The sequence below is a fragment of the Elgaria multicarinata genome, chromosome 9 (assembly GCF_023053635.1).
Source record: "Elgaria multicarinata webbii isolate HBS135686 ecotype San Diego chromosome 9, rElgMul1.1.pri, whole genome shotgun sequence".
Taxonomy (NCBI): domain Eukaryota; kingdom Metazoa; phylum Chordata; class Lepidosauria; order Squamata; family Anguidae; genus Elgaria; species Elgaria multicarinata.
This window is the reverse complement of record NC_086179.1, coordinates 33,314,634-33,335,967: the sequence shown is the minus strand read 5'-3', so window position 1 is coordinate 33,335,967 and position 21,334 is coordinate 33,314,634. Positions and strand designations below refer to the sequence as shown.

Below are 21,334 nucleotides of genomic sequence, written 5' to 3'. Positions count from 1 at the left end.
AGTGAGCATTGTCAGGGGCCAATTTTAATCCTCTGGAACCCCCCAGGGGCTGGACTCCTGCTGTCCACATACATACATACATACATACATACATACATACATACATATATATATATATATATATATATACACACACACACACACACACACACACACACACACACACACACACACACACACACACACACACCAGAATCCTAGCAATTTGAATTATGATAGCTGGGAGGAGGATGTGGCTAAAGTCTCTTCTTCTTCCCAATGATCATGATCCAAGTCACTGGGATTGGAGAGTCAGCGTTTGCCCCAGTTGACCCCAACTCAGCAACTTGGATCATGATTGTTGGGAGGTGCAAGAGGCTTTCACTTCCCTTCCTCCAAGCAATCATGTTCTGCTCCTACCAGCCCCTAGAAGCAGAATTGGGTTCCTGCCAGTCCCCCAATCAGCTGTACTCTGATTCTCCTGGGAAATGAGCATGTGAGGAAGGTCCTCCTTGCACACTTATTTCCCAACAGGATTGGGCTCCTGCCAGCCCACTGATTGATGGATTGTGAGGGAGCCCAGTTCTGCTGTTACACAGGGCCATGGGGAAGAAGCTCTTTGTGTGCCCTGTGTTAGTGGGATAGTTGCAGGTGCAGAGGAATGGAGAAGGTGAGAATTAGGAGAGCAAAGCATCCAAGGGGAGCTGCACTGGCAGCTTCCATAGGCTGCATGTGGCTCATGCACCACATGTTGTCCACTCCTGGTCTAATCCCATGATAATGTCTGTATGTTCTTAAGCAGCCCTAGCCACCAATCTTAATTCACATAATGAGTTTTCTTAATGTGTATAGCAGGTCAATTCCTCATTGTTCCAGTTTGTTTTAGGACTATTCTTTCCTGTTGAAGCAGCAGGGGTAGTGAAGGGTCATGGCCCTGTTGTTGTTTGTGTTGAGACAGCAAATCCTGCAGGGTTGTAGACACTGTAATCATCTTCCTGGGTGACGTGGAGTTTCCACGGAAAGATATGCTTCTCAAAAGGCCAGCTCCTGCCCTGCATCACCATGAGGACAACATCCTCATCAGACAGCAGACGGATGAGATCTCCCTCGGCATCATGGTAATTCAGGGCAATATCATCACGTCCAAACTCTCTCCTGGAAAAAGGAATAGGAAGACATTAATCCTAGGTTTTGAATCATGCCAAGAAGAAGGTGCAAACACATTTCCAAGGTGTGCGTTTTTCCCCCCACACCCACAGTGGTTGGGAGTGTATCCAATGCTATATTAATATGGCGGTATGGTCAGTTTGCTTGTATGTAAAAATTTTATTGGCTGGAATGGTCTATTGACTGCAATAAACTGTTGTGTGTATTAATATGGTCTCACACATGGGTTCAGTTCGGTATCAGCAACTGAACAATTGCCAGGGCGGCCTTGTAATATTGCTCAAGAAATCTGTTCCATCATACTTCCAGATGAATGTTAAATGCCAAACCAGAGGAGCAAACCAGTCATCCCTGCAAAGACTGAGAGGCAACTCGAAGATGAAGCTGTATACTTGGTCAGGTCCTTCCATGGAGCTGCACCATCTCAGGATGCAAGTCAGAGGACTGCTTGTTCGAAAGTAGCCCCATATCAAAATCTCCCTGCATGAAGAAAGCTTACATGGCAAGATAAACACTATCTTCATCGGGATGTGTTAGCTTTCCATTGTGTGGTGGCAAGAAATTTAGCACCCTGTTGGGAGCCAAAAACAACTTCACCAGAGCCTATAATCACTCCAATGCAGCAGCAGACTGACTAATGCAGACTGAAACCCTGACAGTGACCCTGTTCAGAAGACACCTTAAACCATAACTTTAACCATGGTTATTAAGGCTTTTTGCCTTATTCATCATGGTTAAAGCTGTGGTTTTAAGATGTCTTAAAACCAGTGTATAGTCTGACTTCTGTATTCATGCAGTTTTCTATTATATATATTCATTCTTGAACCCCGGAACACTCAGTTGGATTCACACATCTATTGCTGAGTGGGGTCTGCCCTTAAAGCTGTTGTATTCTCTCTTAAACTGTCATATTCTCTCTTAATAGAAATCATGGCTAGCCTAGTAAAATAAAAGTTCTATTCCTCTCAACTTTCAAAGCAGTCATTATTAAGATCTTATAGTGACCTATCTGGCAAGCATGGTTTGCGAAGCATAGGGAATAATGTTGGGCAGGCTTCTTGTTCTCCCAGGATCTCTCTGGACCATCAGATCCAACACTTGCTTTTATAACACTTGTGTGGATTTTAGAGGTAGTCGTATCACTATTCCAATTTCTCTCAATGTAACCAGGTCTGCCACGGACACCCGGAACATCCAGATGAAGATATCCCTGCTAAGCTACATGCTGCATCCAACATTTGACCTACCCATTTGTGGCAGCCTTCCTTCATTTCCAAGAATATATTCCATTACAGTTATCTCATAACTGTGAGTGAACTCATCGCATCTGTTACTGATCACTTACAGTCATCACACACAGATCATTAGGAATAACACTCCTATGAAATCCAATGTACCCTTATCAACAGTACACATTACATTCATACTCTGTGACACAGGGAGGGGCAAATGAGGGGCAAATACTAGTGATCCCAGATCACCTGGATTTGCCAAACATCATTCCTGTTTGTGTTCATGATCAAACAGGAGATTTACGCAGATCTCACAGAATTTGTGCAAATCTTCTCCATAGATTAAAAGGAGAGGTTGATTCAGTTTATGGAGGAAATGTGCACAAATTACAAAATTTGTGTGAATCAAACTGGGAATCCAGAATGAGATGAACACGAGTATGTGTTCTAGAATTTGCAAAAAAAAATCGGCAGACATGCTGGTGCTCGCATTTGGGGCTTCAAACGGGGCATGCTCGAATGCTTTGTGAGCAAAACCATTTTTTTTTTCATATGACCCTGCCTGCACCCAGCCTGGATGGGCAAAGCCAATCCCAAGCTTGCGACTCTTAACCTATCAACCAACACTGCATGTGACCCTCGGGCCTAAAAAGGTTTCCTGATCTAAAGGGAAGGAGAGGGAATGATTTTCAGAAGGGTTTTCTGTAAGGAGAAGCAAAAATTGTTGACAGTTTCTAAACATTTTAAATCAAAAGATAGGTAGGTCTCCTCCATGAAGCATGATAAGTCAATGCACACATGCATTATCAGGCTAACAGCATGCACATATATGCACAACCATCTGAAACATCCTGATGAAGACAAACGAAAAAAGGCAAGACAACTGAGCACAAGGAAAGCCATTACAGTAAAGCTAGCACTAATAGACACACGTACCAATTTATCTGTTTAATGAGGTGCTAAATTTGGCACTAAAAAAGGGAAGTGCAAATCAGGACAGGACACGGGGTTAGTTAAGAATTATATGAGCTAATAGCAATGTGAGCATATCCTACGCTTGAGACCTTTTTAGAATGGCAAACTAAAGACATGAATGCTCTGTTAAAAATTCCACAGGAGAACAGCATAACCAGGTTCAGAGAACAGAACAGTTCACTAGATAGGAGAGAGAAAAATGCAGGGATTGTTTAAGGGACCATGAAAACATTTTCGCCCCTAGCAGAGCCAAACCTGTTCAGATACAATTTCAGAGATCATTTGGGATCTTCGCAAAATGGACACAAAAGTAAATACTTTCAGTATATTGGGAGCTCCACCACACCAGTGTTTTATCGCACTTTTGTACTGCCTTGTTTACTATTTTGCCCTGTGACCCTCACACAACGTTGTTCCTGTCCTGCAATTATATCACCTCTTCCCCTCCATTTTCCATGTTTTTCTAGGGCAAGGAAAGTGTGGTATTTTATTTTTTTATTCATGCAGATAAAACTGCCCTTCCATTCCTGTGCATTGCCGTCCTCACCTATGTCACAGAACGTCCTTTCTTGGGGGGGGTGCATTGAAGGTTGCGGCCTTGTTGATGAAAGAGGAGGGTGGGGGTAGTTCCCCTCCAGCGTGCCAAGTAGGTCGAATGAACTTCCGCTGCTCTATCATTCACCCATTTAAACTTTCCTCTTTTTTTGCCCACTGTACAAGGCACCCAGCCCATGAAACACTAATCACTAAACTTCAGACAACAAAACCAGAGCAAGGGGGGGAGACACGCACATCCATCAGAATGTCCATCAAGCATAAGAACCAATGAACTGGAGTGGGGGAAGAAGGGGCAGGGTGGGGCAGCGATACCAGGAGGTGTGAGCCGGCACAGGTGAAAAGGTAAACAAGGCAAAATAGTACAAGAACGCATGCACATGAAAGTGACCAGTGCTTGACACGCTAATGAAACAGAGGTGGAAATCGCGGATGCATTCTAGGAGGAAAAAAGTAGGTGTGATAGAGCTCTTTGACTGTGTGTTCGTTATACTAGTGCTTTTACCTTATTAATTCCATTAAATCATTGAATAATGGGGTACTGCTTAAGTCCTCTTCCACCGATATGTCCCTAAAAGAAAAAAAACTCCAAGTAAAATCAGCTTTGCAGAAAAGTGATGGAGGAAATCTGGACACTAAGAGCCAACTCTCCCTTCATTTTTGAACTCAGGTGCAAAACATTTTACTTGGCACCAAAGGTTAAATAAAAAACACGCACACAATATTGATGTCTTGAGAGGGTACCACGATGCCAGAATTTAGTGCTGAGAAGTTCAGCAAGTGTCTAACTGTGAAATAGTTTAATGGTCCCAGCAGTGTGGATTTAGGCCTGGAAGCCTGTGTGCTGGACATTGGGTGACTAAGCTGGAGGTGAATTTCCTCTGTACATCAATCCTAACCAAGAAACAGAACCTTGGAATGGGCTATGCTGATAAGAATAGCAGGTTTGATTCAAATAAGTTTGGATTTCTATAAATCCAACCTGCAGTTTCCACTGCAGAACAAATTTTTCCAAGTCATGCAGATTCCGCAGACCTGTGGAGGCAGAACGAATTTAATAAAATTCAATCATCCCTAGGTTGGAGACAAGTCTAGGCCTCCTCCCAATATTGTGTTCAATATTGATTGATTGCAGTTTAAAACCACCCAATAACCCAAGTTCTCTGAGCATTGTACAAAACATTCAAAACATACAATGCAAACAATGAAGAAAAGCCATAATATTTACTTTTCCCCATATGGTTGCCATTCACTTATGGCTGGAACGGGGCGGGGATTGGGGATAATACAGTCTATAGTATGCTATAGTGAGCGCTTGTGCAGCTAGACAAACTTAAACTCATGACGTATTGCACAGTCCTATGCAAGTTTAGACCAAAAGAAGAGTCCTATAATTCCTGGCATTTCCATGGCAATATAACTGCTGAGGAATGCTGGGAGTTGTAGAACATTTTTCCATCTAAACATCGATAGGACAGCATACTTAGGGTGCAATTCTATGGAGATAGTTGGAAGCATCTGAAGTCACAGGCTGATGAGTATCCAATGAAGGGTGGTCAGAGCAAGGAAGGCAATCTTCATTTCTGTAGTCCAGCCATCCTGTATTTTCACCAGATGGGCAATTTCGCCCATTTAGCTGTGGTGCTTCCAAGTGGGAGGGAAGGAAGCTGGGTTGAGCATAGGAAGCTGCATAACACACCTTCCCCAGTCTCCTCTCCTCTCTGATTACGGGACCGCCCACTTTTCCTTTCTATGTACTCTGTTTCTGAGCATGGAGTCATAGCCAGAACCACGCTGGCTACAAGAAGGAGGGAGAGCAGGGACTGTGGATTCTGTGCTTTGAGGTCAGAGACCTCTTTCCAACCTTGGATCTCAGAAATTGAACAATCCTATGTTCCCCTAGACACTGCTAGCGGGCATAAAATAGAATTTTTCTCTCTGTGATCTTGCACTCCTCGCCTCTCCTCCAGTTGGGCTGAATCTTGGGACTGATGTCCAGGACCCCCTAGCCTAGCCCCAGAGAGCAGCAGGCAATTATGGCAGCAGCCAACAGGCCCTATGTCAGCACCTGGGTTAGTATGGCATTCTGGGGGCCCACCAGAGCAAACATTGCTCACCACAGAATCCTTCCTTTCTTTCCTCTATTTATTTATTTTCCAAAAAAAAAAAAAGCCCACCCCATTTCTCAGTCAGTAAATGGTCAGCCAAGCATGGACACGTCATTTACGATGCCTGTTTTATTATTCTTACTTTAAAAATATATATTTGTTGATTTTTTTCAAAATAAAATAAATTTTCATGATAAAATATATGATGCTTTTCTACAACAAAATGATTCACTTTTCCAAATAAATGTATTTGGCATCGGGACGGCAGAAGCAAATTCCATTTTATTCCTGTAGTTACGATGGTGCGGTAATTTAAGGGAGTTTAAAATGTGAAACTGCAAATGCTCAGAGTAGTTTTTTTAATTGTTATTATCAGGGTTGATAAATAGTGTTTACTACTTTAAAGATGAGGCTACCTTTACAGCTTGTTTAAGTTTTTTTGCTGTAATATATCAGGAATGTAGAAGCAGTTGTACATAGGAATGTCCAATGCCAGGAAATTCAGCCCTTTGGGGGCTCAATGGAATTCCACAGCACTTCGTAGTGCAGCCGTTGTATTGCAATAGCTCCAAGGAGAGATAATTCATATTCTTTACCCCAGCTTCTACTTCCCACCTCTTCTTCTATTGTTTCCTCAATGCCCAGTTTTAGATTGTAAGTTCATTGAGGCAGGGACCTGTCATTTTGTACTTTCTAAAGCACCATGCACACTGATGGTATTATATAAATAATGAAAGAATAAATAATAATTCATATCCTTTTTGGTGCCAGTGAGCTTAGATTTAGGAAGGAAGGGTTCTCCTGGAGCTCAAAGCTTGGCAGCCAAGAAAGGAAAGGAAGGTGAAAATAACGCAGACCCATTCCCCTACCTGATGGTGCTGGCATTCTCTTCATGGTAATAGCAGCGCAACCAGTTGATAGGATCATCTTCTTGCGGGAGATCTTTGATGATAGCCACAAAAGCACAAGGGAAAATGCCAGTGGCATCTCGGACAGTTCCCTGGGATAAGATGAACAGAACACACAATAATAAAAGGGGTGATGCTTTTTAAAAACTTTTTTATTTTTGCTACATCAAATCAGAATGGCAAAATGTTGCTGCCTGCAGATGTGGCATATGAATTCTTATTACAAGTGCAGTGGGAAGGAGGTCTCTTTGACAGGGAATTAGTGGACTAAGAAATGAGCCACAGATGAACAGGGTAACAAATCAAGTAAATCCTGACACTCAGTACTTAACTGTGCTGGACAATGCAGCTGTGTGTAATGTTAGCCCAATAGCCACACCTACATTGCCAGGAGACGGGTGATTTGCAATGGAGCAATGGCATGAGTGTGTGGCTGTTTAACAAATCCCCTGCCCTCAAGTGAAACTCTCAGTCACTTTTAATCCCTGCTGTGGTTGAAGACCCATGTTTAACATACAGCAATAAAAAGAGCTTGGTAGGGTGGCATGTATAATTATTTTTCCATAAATAAAGCAAATATTGGTGCAAGGAAATCAATAATTAATCCCCCCGTCCAAGTCTGGAGAACAGAAACTGACTAATTAATGTGAATTTAAACAATAATCTTCCTACCACACTGAACAGAAAGCAATAAAATGGGAAGAATTTGCAAGCAGGAAACTTTTAATTAAAGGCACAGTAGCCCTTAAAAGCCTTGATAATGATTTACCTGTCCACACTGGACAGCCCAGTACTACAGTTGGGGTGGGGGGTTGTAATCAAAATTACCAAAACACATCTAAAAGAGAGGACGTCAACACAGAAAACTGGGATTCAAGAATGCCTGAATAAAAAAGTGGCTGAACAAAGGATTGCAAAATCTGGAGAAAAGCTAATGCTCAACAGAAATATAGGCATACAGATGTTATGACTGATTAACCTACTGTACTATCTTTACTAAGACAAACAAAGCTTGATCCAGAATAGCTATTAGTAGTATTTGTACTACACCACGTTTAACGATGGGCAGAGAAGCAGATTTCTGATAGAAGAGAGGTAGAAGTATACTCAAAACTAGAGGATTTTGTACAGAAATAATAACTTTTGTTCTTTTTGCAAAGCATAGTATTTTGGGCTATATATTCAAAGAATTAGGGATTATATCATATTTAACATTGATATTGGCTATCTTGAATTTCAGAGTGGGATAAGGGACAAAATTCAAAAGTGCTTTCAGCCTAAATTAGTATCGGAGCATGACAGACCCACACTCAGAAATAGATGCCAATTTTATCCATCTAGAAAAGGCAATGAAATTAAGCAGCATCTGATTAAAAGGGGGCACCACACAAGTCGGACAGGTATTGCAACTCAAACCCTGTGACGTATGTCCAGGTAAGGCCTTGATATTTACCTCAAACCAGTCCTTGTTGACCCTGCTGAGTAAATAGATCAGGTCCCCCTTCTTGAAGCTCAGTTCCAGTTTATTAGACCCAGTAAAATCAAACAATGCCTAGAAGAAACAATCCAACACTGTAAGATAAAATACCAGAACTGAAGAATTGGTTCGCAGAAGATTAAGAAAACAAACTACACAACATAGCTCCCATTCTTTGAAGGTATTTGTGCAAATGTCCAATAACTTGGGTTATCAATCTTAACACTTGATTAATCTGTTGTGTGTGTTTGTAGCTGGCACTTGTCCAGAGACTAGGATGGCCGTATGTCCTCCATTAGAAAGGCTATGCAGTCCAGGCCCAATATAAAGAACCATAAGAAGGAAAAGCAAGGACCTTGAAGTTGCCCATCAAGAGAGTCAGTGTGGTGTCGTGGCTAAAGTGTTGGACCGTGAGTTGAGAGATCTGGGTTCTAGTTCTAGTCCCCACTCGGCCATGGAAGTTTACTGGGTGACTTTCAGCCAGTCACAGACTCTCAGCCCAAACTACCTCACAGGGTTGTTGTGAGGATAAAATGGAGAGGAGGAGGATTATTTATGCTGCCTTGGGATCCTTGGAGGAAAAAAAGCAGGATATAAATGTGGTGATGATGATGATGATGATGATGATGATGATGATGATGATGGAGATAGCACCTGCACAGTAGCTTAAGCATGCACCCAGCTCACCTGGTCACATTACCCCACAGTATAGTGAAATAACTGTGTTCCTATTTAATTTATATAATTATTTCTAAGTATGTGCCTATATAAATTTACAATGTTTATCATATGCAGAGATGATATTATTATTATTATTATTATTATTATTATTATTATTATTATTATTATTATTGTGCCATCATCGTTCATGGTGCTGTACAGAACTTTTGTCCTCTTTTTGGTGATGCATTTCCTCTCTTTTGGGCAATGTGTAAGTGGCCACCCTAGTAATGACCCATGCCAAATAACAGCTATTAGGGGAGTGTTTCCCCACTGAAAAACTATACAGCCTTGTAATAATAATGGCATCCATAACATGATTCTGGAAGAATGACCAGTAAGTCCAGCTAGTATTTAAATCCACCATCTGAGTTTCTAGCACACAATACACTACATTAATATACTTCACAAGTGCCACATGCTACAGCCTTGAGTGTCAGTAATATCAAAATATGCAGTTTTAAATTTGGGGTCTAAACGATAACTTCCATTTCATGTCTACATATCTGAAAAACAAGCTCTGCCCCCATTTTGTTGAGCTATCATATTTGAATTCTGCCCTTCCTCCAGGAAGCTCAGGGCAACTGATACATGCAGTTATCTCCTCTTATCCTCATGACAAACCTGTGAGGATTGGGTGAGAGAGATGACTCCTCCAAAGCTACCTATTGAGCTAGGTCTTCCTCAGGAAGCTCAGTGGCTGTTAGAGATGTTTGAGGAATTCATTCACTGCAAATTCTGACCTAATTAAATAAATCTGGAACTGTGTAGTTTTGAAATAAAGAGCTTTTCTACAGAAGGATTTTATTGTGCTTTCATAATTCCTTATTCATGGTTGTTGATAGGCTTCTTAGATGACATCGTGATCCTCCAGTTCCACTTCTGCTTTTTTAGAGCACTTTCTGTGTGTGTGTGTGTGTGTGTGTGTGTGTGTGTGTGTGTGTGTGTGTTTAGAATGTGGGAAATGGTGCTGTTTCTCCTTGTGCATTTGAGGTATTCTACTATAGCACAGCTCCACCTAAAAGTTATGTAGTGGAAAAGCAGGGAAGGAAAAGCTCTTTGTGTAGAGCTCAATACTGCAATGAAACTGAAAGGAGACATAGCGATTAACAGTCTCGTGTAGAAAAGCCCAAAATGTTCAGAAGTGCATATTTTGTGAGAAAATACATTCAGAAATGTGCATTTAAATGCATTTTTTCTTCTTCATGTTTTTGTAAGTCACAGACAGATTCATGTGGAAACCGGGCAGAATGAATTTAGGAATGATGAACACATGTGAATGTGACATGGACTAGAAATGGACTTAGTGGCTACACTACATTTCCCCAACACTGCCAAGAGAGATAAATCCCTTCTTCATGCTCCCTTACTTCCCCTCTGTTTCTAATATGCTCTCATAACTGAAGGCAGAAGTAGCCTGACATATTTGCAAAGGCTGGTTAACTCAGACTATGTTGTAATGGTATTCTCTGACTTTAACAAATATATATGACTGTACTTTCAAAGAACCGTCTTTGTGTGGTCATGCAGTCTTTTGTACAGCAGGCAACGTTCTGGATGAGATACCCACCTCAGCCCGTGCAGCTGCCAGTCTGTCAAAGCCTGGTTCCTGAGGAGAAATGCTCTTGCTGTCACAAAGAAGAGGGAGAGCAATATTTCATCAGCTCCACTGAGAACAGGTCAAGAAGTGACGGAGTTAAAATTACAGACTGTAGTTGAATATGCTGCGAACTTGGAGACAGTTCGGAAAGAAATACTCACACGCGCCGAGTGCGTGGGCGAAGCCTCCGCAGCCCCTGAGGTACCTGCTGACTGTCAAAGTCTGACTGGTAGAAAAACAGTCGGACATCTTCATCTAACAGCACCCAAGCTGGCAGGCTAAGCAGTTTCTGTGTCAAAAGAAACAGGGTATAAATAGGGGAACTTCTCCCTCATGGCGTTCTATTCAAGCAGTAAAGGAGATCTCTCAGAAGCTTCTCAGAAACCTCTTCTCCAGGCCATATATGCAATGGGCCTGTTCAGATGCGCACGGAGGGGGGTGGGAAAGGGAACCAAGGAGAGTGGAAAACGATTCCTAAGTGGCCACTCCAGCCATGTTCCCCAATGACTGACTCAAACTCACCATTAATGAGAAATGGCCTGATGCACATAAAGCTGTACATGAGTAGGGGCCATTCTTATTAGCGCTGTAATTGTGACTGCTTGGACTGGAGGAGCATTAGAACTGGGACTAAGAGGGGAGGTCCTGCTTCCCTCTGACATCATCACTGAACGCATAACGGGGCTTATACATCCCCCTACTTTTAGGAATCCTCAAAACTAAATATTTGTCAAAGCATGCATAGCAGAGTTATGTGTGATTGGAATACCTAGTTTAGTGTAAGTACACATGGCTCCAATCCAGATCAGGACTGTGGCACTCTGGGAGGGGTATTAAGCTTTCCCCCCAACCATTTTTTATCCCGAAGTGCCATATATATGCCCTCACAGGTATTTTTGTGCCACATCTGAAGTTGCATGTTGTTAAAGTTAAAAATAAATGTTCACTGCAACCTTTATAGATTTTGCATTCAGTGTATTGGTCAATAGAAGCACAAATAAGCACATAAACTTAGGGTGACCAACTGTCAGGATTTTCCCGGATTTGTCCTGGTTTTTGTTCTTTCCATAGTGTCAGGGGGGATTTTCTATAATTTTCAATAATGTCCTGGAATGACACACCTTCCCCTTTAAGGCTGCTATTAGCATGGCAGGAGGGAGTGACATGCTTTCTTGAGGCACATCATTCCCCCACCCCGAGCTCCAATTGAGGTCTTAAAGGGGAAAGTGGGTCATTCGTGGACATTATAGAAAAGGCCCTAATTGGAGTGGATGGTGGTGGTGCAGAATGAAATCCTTTCCCCTCCTCCACTCCAATCGGGTTCTTTAAGGTGGCGGGGGAATAACGTACTTTCTGCAGGACTCAGAAAGCTGCTTCCCCACACACACACTAGGTGTCCTCTTTTTTGTTTTCCCAAATATGGTCACCCTACATAAACTTATGTGTGAAAATGTCCTTAGCTTGCACTGCTATGAATGGATTGGCACAGGATTATTCTATAAGGGCTCGTTGTGGCAGCGACTACATGTTCAATGCAGCAAACTCGACTTCAACATTAACCTTTACCTTCATGTACATGTTGAGTGCAGGGATTCGGCTTTCTGCAATCTCTTTCTTTGCGCCAACATAAACTTTTCCTGGAAAGCACCAGAGTAAAACAAGAGGATTGAATGGGTGTTGTATTGGAAAGGAAGCAGTGGGGAAAGATACAGCTAAGGGCCCTTTTCTTTCAGCAACACTGGGTCTGGATGTGACATTGTAAGCTTATACTGCTCCTATCCCAATTTAACTCCCATAGCTTCTCCCAAAGAATCCTGGGAGAACCCTAGTCTGATGAGCGTGCTGAGCACTCTCTGTTAGAAAATTGTGAGGACTTTAGTGCTGCAATGTCCAGGGACATCTAAGGTGCTGGAGCCACCGTTCACCCACTTTAAGTTTGTAGTGTAGATTTTCTTTAAAAACAGAGGGCACCCCCCAAAAAATATGTTCCAATAAAAGACATGGTGAAAGAAATCCCTTTTCCTATTCAAAAATGAAACAATTTATATGTAGCTATGGCTCTTTGTGTTCAATGGCAGACTTTGAAAGAATTTAATATAGACATGAGTAATTCCATGGTGTTTTAGGAAGCTAGGGGTGTTTTATGGGCATGGTTTGCACATAATGCTAACCTATGGTTTATTTAAACATAGTCTGTTGCCCGACTCAGAATTTATCTGGCAGATGATCAAACAAACCATGGTTGGTTTTCTCAATTACTGGGTTTTTTTTCTTTCTGTCCTCTTTTGCTTGCCCACTCCCTCTATCCTATAATACTGGCATATAGGGTAGTACTGGCGTGTAGAGCAGCTGGGTTGCTTTTTAAACCATTCTTGCCCACTGCCTCTGTAGCCTGGTGAAACAACCCATGATATGCATGTAATGACAACCCATGGTTTAAACAACCCATACATCAAAAACCAACCACAAAACAGAGGTTCCCCTTCTGGGTTATTTGTGGTTACTGAACCATGGTTCCTTAGTGCAGCTGCATTCACAGCTTCAAAACAACCCAGAATTTAACAATCCATAGAATGGGTTAATGTTATGTGCAAACCAAGCCATTTTATTAGAACAGGGTTTTTCTTTATTTCTTTATAATATTTATATACCACCTTTCCACAAACATCACCAAGGCAGTGTACAATTATACAAATAAAAACAGTAAGACAAAAAGACATAAAAAGCAACAAAACCATATTAAAACATCAAAATATTGTTACATAAGGTGTATGCCTGGCTTTGCCATGCTGTAGGGTGAAGCAACCTGCTTCAGGTGGAATGTGGGTGTGGGTGCAAGTGAATAAAGGCAGGAACGGGTGTCTGCATGGTACAGTGAGACTTTTTAATGGTACAGTGAAACTTGGTGCTAGAGCATGGGGTTATATTTGGGTAGTGAAATGTCCTAATGGCAGTGTCCCGGAGAGTATATATCTATGCTTCAGACTTAAACTGGGTTAACATTCATTCACCTTAGGGAAAAGTGTTTCTGAAAATATATTAAGTTTAGGTGAGCAAGGTGAGGATCGTTTTGGATGTGGAAGCGGCACTGAGAAAGGAATTGTTCTCTGTGCTATTTGGAAGCAAGAAAAGACACCATGGTAAAACTTTTTTTTTCTCTATGCACAAGGCTACTGAAAGTATGGTTTGGGGGCTGACACTGATTCTTCTTATGCAGCTTTCTATCTTGGATCTGAGTGGGAAAAATAGGTGAGCAAACTTTATTTTACCCAGAAAGTAGTATCCAATGCTCTTGTTTGGGCACTGCAGCCCACAATCAGGAGACCCTCCCCAAAGAAAGACACATATTGTGAAGGGCCAGCTCTTCACAAGACCTCCATGCTCCTGGACCATTGGGTTGGAACTGCTGATCCAGCACTCCAGTTGAACCGCCCAGAGAGCTTTGGCTATTGGGCGGTATAAAAATGTAATAAATAAATAAATAAAAGTAAATAAATAAATAAATAAATAAATAAGAATCAGAGAATCATAGAACAGCAGAGTTGGAAGGGGGCTACAAGTCCATCGAGTCCAACCCCCTGCTCAATGCAGGAATCCACCCTAAAGCATCCCCGACAGATGCTTGTCCAGCTGCCTCTTGAATGTCTCTAGTGTGGGAGAGCCCACAACCTCCCTAGGTAACTGATTCCATTGTCGTACTGCTCTAACAGTCAAGAAGTTTTTCCTGATGTCCAGCTGGAATCTGGCTTCCTTTAACTTGAGCCCGTTATTCCATGTCCTGCCCTCTGGCAGGATCGAGAAAAGATCTTGGCCCTCCTCTGTGTGACAACCTTTTAAGTATTTGAAGAGTGCCTCCCCTCAATGTCTCCCCTCAATCTTCTCTTCTCCAGGCTAAACATGCCCAGTTCTTTCAGTCTCTCTCATTACATTGGCCTCTAAGGCATGGGTACAGCGAAGTTCAAAGCAGGAACACACAGTAAGCATCAGAATTAATAAGGATAACAAAGACGAAAAATGATTACATTAACAAGCAATGTTCAGTTGAGGGAGTGTCCTGGCCTGACATCACTAGGGGCATCTGAGAGGTATGGCCATTTCGGCTCTGAACAGCTTGAGCTACTGTACAAGCCCTGTTCAGACATTATCCAAAAGTAGGTAATGCAACAGATAATGAGGGACAAGGCTGCACCATGTAGCCCCATCCCTGAGGTCATGCATGCAATGTAGCTCCTCCCTTAGGCATCTACATGTACGGCATGGATGTCTGCAGGGGGGGACCCTTTGCATTATACATATGGATCTCTACAGGCAGAGGTCCATGGCACAAGTGATCTCGGGGAAAGGGCTACGCAGTATGGCCCAACTCCTGTTTTCATGCTTCATTTCTTAGTTTTAGATGATACCTGTATGGGGCTAATGTTCTAATACTACTCCCTTCTGCAAGCATAATCCTTTTATTATTCACCCACTTAGAATGATTCATTACAAGGTTATTTAGGGGGGAAACCGAGTCATAGGACCAGAAAGTCTTTACCTGGCAAGACGGGGAGTGTGCAGGTAAAGCGGCTGTTTTTGTTTTCTGGACCATAATTTTCCTCTAGCTTGGTGTGCAAGTTATAGAACTGGCTGTAACGGCGGAAGATCATGTACCTTCCCCCACCTTTTGTTTTCACCTCAATCACAAATACCTAAAAGAGAAGAAGACACATGTTGAGTTTCTGACATGAGTTCTCCAGTTAAAGAATCTCGGGCAGCATGGCTAGGAAACACCTCTGCCTGACACCCTGAAGAACTGTTGTCAGAATAAACATTAGTGGGCTAAAGGAAACATTGGTCTGGCTTAATATAAGCTCTTTATATGTATCCTTAATAGGGGCAAGGGGATATAGGAAAATACAAATATGTAAACCATCTCCCTCTTTGTGAGATTTTCTTTATGATGCTATGGTAAAAGTGGACTTTCTATTCAACGCTGATGGTATAATAACTTAATAAGAGTGCTTAGCCTGAGTTCAGACATAATACCAAACTGTAGTTTAGCCTCAAGCTCATGTGCAACCCCATCCCCTTTCCTCCTCTGGCTTCCAGCTGAAGATGTTTGGCATGTGTCCCAAAGAGTCTTAAGACAGAGCTGTAATAAGTCAGTTATTACAAATTTCAGTGTTTATTGTGAAAACTTGTGCTGTGAAATAACTTATTTCCCCTGTGAAATGTCATGTTTGTGAAATAGTGGATGAACATCTTTGCCCATAAAGCAAACATTTCCTATAGTTCCAGCTTCCCCATCCCTCTGATAATATATTCATTATTACATTTATAGAACAACCTTTCTCCTCTTTCAAGGAACCCAAGCTGGTTTACATACTGTAATCATCCTCATCTTCTCCATTTTATCCTCACAACAACCCTGTGAGGTAGCTTAAACTGAGACTCAGGCCTTAGCTAGACCTAAGGTTTATCCCAGGATCATCCCTGTTCATGTAAATGACACACAGGATATCCTGGGAGCAGGCAGGGATGACCCAGGGATGATCCTGGGATAAACCTTAGGTCTAGCTAAGGCCTCAGTGACTGGCCAAAAGTCACCCAATGAGCTTCACGGCTGACTGGGGATTAGAACCCGGATCTCTTGAGTCTCAGGCCTACACTAACCACACTGGCTCTCAGCTTATATCGACATCCATGAGAAAACTCCTTCTCTTACATAGTAACTAGAGAAGCCTCTCTTCTCTTCAATGTCTGCAATATTAGCACAAACAGGTACATCATCTGGAAGCTGGTCGAAATCACTGAAAGACAAGTGAAGAGATGATTACTGAAGGTGATGGCCATGATTGTGGAGGTGATCATGATACAGTAGATGTTTACCCCACCTATGTTTGAATGAAAAATCAAGGCAGCTTATTATAATACATAGGAAATAAAACCCCAATAAAACCCAATACAGGTGTGTTTGTTTAGAGAATTATGGCTGCAGACCTATATACATTCACCTGAGAATAAGCCTCACTGAAATCGACAAGACTTACTACTGAACAGCCACATGTAGGATTTAGGAATATTGGGGGGGGGGGGAAATTGGGGCCTGGAATTTGATGGCTTTTCCTTGGTTTGGTCCCCGGACATCATTTTGGTTCCTGCTGTCAAACTGTGATGGGCTTCTTTGGAGACACCGTTCCATAAGACTGGGGCAATAGCTAAGAAGGTCAATGAGGGTGGGGTGGATTGGCTTGCACAGGCCAATCCATATATGTGTCTTATATGTAGTGGTGCAATAGAATTATTTCCCCCCAAGTATTCTGGTTGTGGTCTCATATCTTTGCACTTCTTTAACATTTCCCATTTAATACTACAAATAAAAATGAAACTACAAACTACTCAACCTCGAACTAAATAAACTACAGAGAAAATGGCATGATGTCCAGGGCTTTGTGCCAGGATCCAGCTCAGAAGTTTGCTTCCTGGAATGTTTTAAAAAAATACCTCTGAGCTTATGCAGAGTTCATTTCCCTCACCACTAAGCAGTTGCAACCTATCCCCTTCCCCACAACCTTAGAGTAAAAAATCAGAAGTAGTTGGGGCAGCTTGTACTACTATTATTGTCTGCTTGTTAATAAAGTCAGGGCTGTCATCAATGGTAGGCATGGTTGTGTACCTGCCAAGGGCCTACATCCCAGCATGGGCCCATTGACAAGAGTCCCCGGGACTTGCTCCACCTCTTCATCATAATATTAACTTTTGTATATTTCTATTTATATGTTTTAATTGTATGTGTTTTGATTTTGTAAAGCCACTTTGTGTTCCAGTATTGGGAAAAAGGCGGAATACAATTAATAACAATAACAACAACAACAACAACAACAACAACAACAACAACAACCTTCAGAAACTGGGCCTACCAAAATAAATCCACACAAACATCCAGAAAGTAATCATGCTTAAAACATGCTCAGTTGTCAGGAAATTCCTGAATCTGTAAAAGACAGCATGACTTGGCAATGCCCATCATGTCCATCTAGTAAAACCGCCATGAGCGAAAAAGAGATAATAATAATAATAATAGTGATGAAGAAGAAGAAGAAGAAGAAGAAGAAGAAGAAGAAGAAGAAGAAGAAGAAGAAGAAGAAGAAGAAGAAGAAGAAGAAGAAGAAGCTTGTTTACTAGCCTGTCACTCTGGCCCAGACACTGGTGGTGGTGGTGGTGGTGGTAAGAAGGAGGAGCAGTAAATGCCACTGGCCACTTGATCATCGGCTCTCTGCCTGTCAAGCACACATATGGTAGCAATGATGAAAAAGAGGAGGAGGAGGAAAAATAGCAGCTGGTGACGATGGTGGTAAGAAGATTGACTGACTGAGGGAGAGGGGCAATTTAGGGTGTCTTGCCTAAGGGCCCTCAAAAGCCCGGAGTTGGCACTGGATAAAGGTTCCTGGCATATAGTATGAAAGTTTATACAGATTCTTGGTACCAGATAATACTTCCTCACTCATCACTGCTTATCTGAAAACAAAGTTGCCCCTACAGGTGAGACTGCTATGAAACTCTAAACTTCTCAGGGTGACCAGATATAGCAGATTACAAGACTCCTGTCAGGGTCAGCAAAGTCATTTTTCTGCATGAGGCTGACTAGCAAATGGCAACCCACCCACACCCACCCTGCAAGGCCGGTCAAATTATTTGGCACTTAAAGTCAAAAATCCCATAAGTGCCTCTCCATCTTCCTGGCAGGAACAATACAGTCATAATAAATGGAATTACTGACAATATGCTGCCCTTTTATGCCACCCAAAATCAGCTGTCTGAAGAGACTGCTTCACTCTGCTTAAGTGGCCGTGACTCCTGTTCCTTTTAATAGTTTTGTATAGGGGAGGGGGTTTAAGTGAGAAAGAGCTTGGTGGGGTTCTGCTTTCCCAAGGTAGTTTGCCTCTGCTATCATCTTTTATGTGTGGTGATGGATGAAGACATTTCCCCCAGGCATTTTAAGATGCAATCCTATGCATGTTCAGAAAGAAAAAAGTCCTACAACTCCCAGCTTTCCCCAGCCTGCACATGAACCAAGTGCGTGTGCGTGTGATCTGAGGGAAAAGAAAACTACATTTTAAACTCTGTCATCCATTCTGCGGCCTGAATTCGTTCTGAAGTTGTGGTGAATTTGGAAAGTGGTTTTGTTTTGGTGCTTGGAATTATTTTAATTCTGTAATTGTATTTTATTGTAATTTCTAATTGTGAACCACCCTGGTATATAAGTTTTATGAATGGCAGTGTAGAAACACCTTAAATAAAATATTTCTTAACCTCTTTAGATAGTTGAAGTACAGGAGCCCTGACTTCCTTTGTGTCTAGTCACCATAGAGCTGGGGACTGGGGACTCATTTGGCAATTTGAAAAAACTGTCCTGGGCACCACCACGAAATCGCTGTCATGGGAGTCATGGGAAAGGACTAGTAACCTGCCCGAAAAACTGAGTACAAGGCAGAGGTGGAGGCTGAGCCCCAACACATTAAACAACTCTTTTATAGCCACAGTTTCCAGCATCAAGGCATTTTCACAACAATCCCAAATGCCAGGAAGAAAATGTGTTAATTTAAAAAAGATGGTGGGGTGGGAGGTACTTTGGTTGGTGCCATGAACAGTGCCTGGGGACATATGGTGCCTCCAAAGACCATGTCACCTACCCTGCCCTAGAGGTGTCTGCCAACATGTTTCTTCTCTGTGTCGATGTGTGCATGCCAGCCCTTTCTTAAGCAAAATGAGGTAGCTGCCTCAGGCAGCAGCTGTTGGGTGTCATGAGAAGGCAGTAAATGGTTAGTTCTTGATATATTATTATTGTCTTTTCACAGCCAGGGTGGGTGGGGGGGAGCTGCTTGTATGATTTTCTCCCTCAGGTGACAAATAACTTGGTTGGCCTTGGTAGTATGTACTATGACTTTGCCGGGAGGGGTGCCATTTGCTTCTCCACTTTAGGCAGGAAAATGGCTTCAGCTGACCATGTGTGTTAGAGACAGAAAGAGAGAGAGAAAGAGAGAATACAATCATCTTGAAGAGCAAAGCCAATACACAAATGCCTATACTTAAGAAAACCAGAACTGCTCCTCATAAAAATATCCATCAGCCCCTCTGAGGGGGCTTGCATTTGAGGTAAAGGCCAGGAAAGAAACATCCAGGAGAAAGCATCTGAGGGACTCACCTCTCTCCTCGCAGCTGCCTGGGAAAGGACATTCCTCTCAGCACAAGAATCAAAGGGATTACTAGTATATATATTTTTCTTCTCTACACCTCAGACAGCTTGGCTGGTGGGGGTGGGTGGGGGTTTCCAAGCCCACCTCTCTGCCTATAGCACTGTGAATCAATCTCTGCCTTAATGAATGCTTCTCTTGTCTTCTGACAATATGCCTTTTCTTGTTGGTCTTCCTTTCCCCTCCCTCCTGTGATTGAGGAAGTGCAAGTGAAAGAAGAGGCCTTTTGAAACAGAGAGCAAGGTTGCGTGACACATGCCTGTGTCAAAAACGCTCTGCCGTTTGAAGAAAAATAAAACAAAACACAAAGCCAAACTGCAACTGAAACCACTTTTCCACCTGTGTAAATACGGGTTCCTGAGGAATACAATGCCATGGGATTGAGGCTCCAGAAAGTCCAAAAGGAAGCCACCTTTTTGTCCATTTTGAACAAATGTAAATGGCTCAGCGTGTAGCAGGAAATGAATAGACTGGGGACCAAACTACACATAACATTAAACGTGTCCTTGCATTTGAGAGGAATTTCCCCTCAGTACTTGCCACAGAACAGTTGCATTATCCCTCCATACCTACTCTGATCTCAAAAACGGTCATTTCCCTTAACTCCCGCCCTACCCTGTGCATTTTTCTTTAATCTGCCCATTAAATATAAAGATTTCTGTTGTGAAGCTGATTGCATATTCACTGTATACAGAAACATTGCTCAGCGAGAAGATTGCCTCTGAGTATCTCCTGGTTGTCCTGCACTCACCACAAACGGTGGGGCAGCCCTTCACATGAGCTCCCTGTTCACATTTAAAGTGAGGTGGAGGGGGTCTTTTTAACAATAAATGGAGGTGATAGGCATGCAGGAGAGGAGTGCTGAACCTTTCCCATATTCAGTTTCTTCAGGTACTTTCCCCCCCTTCTGGATGTAATACCAAAAAGGAGGCAGGGATGGGGGGAAAGAAAACCATCCAGAGAAATGGATGGAGAGGAAGTAAGAGCAGACTAGACAAGACATTCCATGCATCGTTAGAAATTATTCCAGCATTTTAAAAATGTAATAAAAGGCCCCAGATTTTTCAATTGCACCAATGGTAATGACCTCCCCTTCAGCTGATACCAACAGGGGTGTGATTTGAGTTGGGATTCTAGCTGGAGGCAAAGGGTTAAATTCCACCATCCCCATGCTCCCCACAAAGATTGGGGCTCTAGCTGATGGATCTGTGTACATAGCTGTTGGGCACACAGGATGCCACAGGTCTATCCAGCTGTGCTGGCCAAAAGCAGGAACTGTTAGAGAAAGAATACCACACCTGCCACCTATAGGAAAAAGGGAGTAAGAGACTGTCCCATTTCTGTCCTCTTGCTTCAGCTCCTGAGCTATAGTGCTCCTCT

General features: G+C 42.4%; 1 protein-coding gene across 1 annotated transcript; it reads right to left on the bottom strand.

The window, feature by feature from the left end:
• Window positions 1–243: 243 nt before the first annotated feature.
• On the bottom strand, window positions 244–20,112 carry NCF4 (neutrophil cytosolic factor 4). The gene is made up of 10 exons (XM_063134586.1): window positions 19,906–20,112; window positions 16,426–16,510; window positions 15,256–15,409; window positions 12,288–12,358; window positions 10,883–11,010; window positions 10,692–10,749; window positions 8,378–8,476; window positions 6,886–7,016; window positions 4,414–4,479; window positions 244–1,134 (listed from the first exon to the last, which is right to left on the bottom strand). Exons 1-10 carry the CDS (start codon window positions 19,935–19,937, stop codon window positions 906–908), a joined length of 1,053 nt encoding a protein of 350 aa, XP_062990656.1. The 5' UTR covers window positions 19,938–20,112; the 3' UTR covers window positions 244–905.
• Between the last annotated feature and the right edge of the window lie 1,222 nt (window positions 20,113–21,334).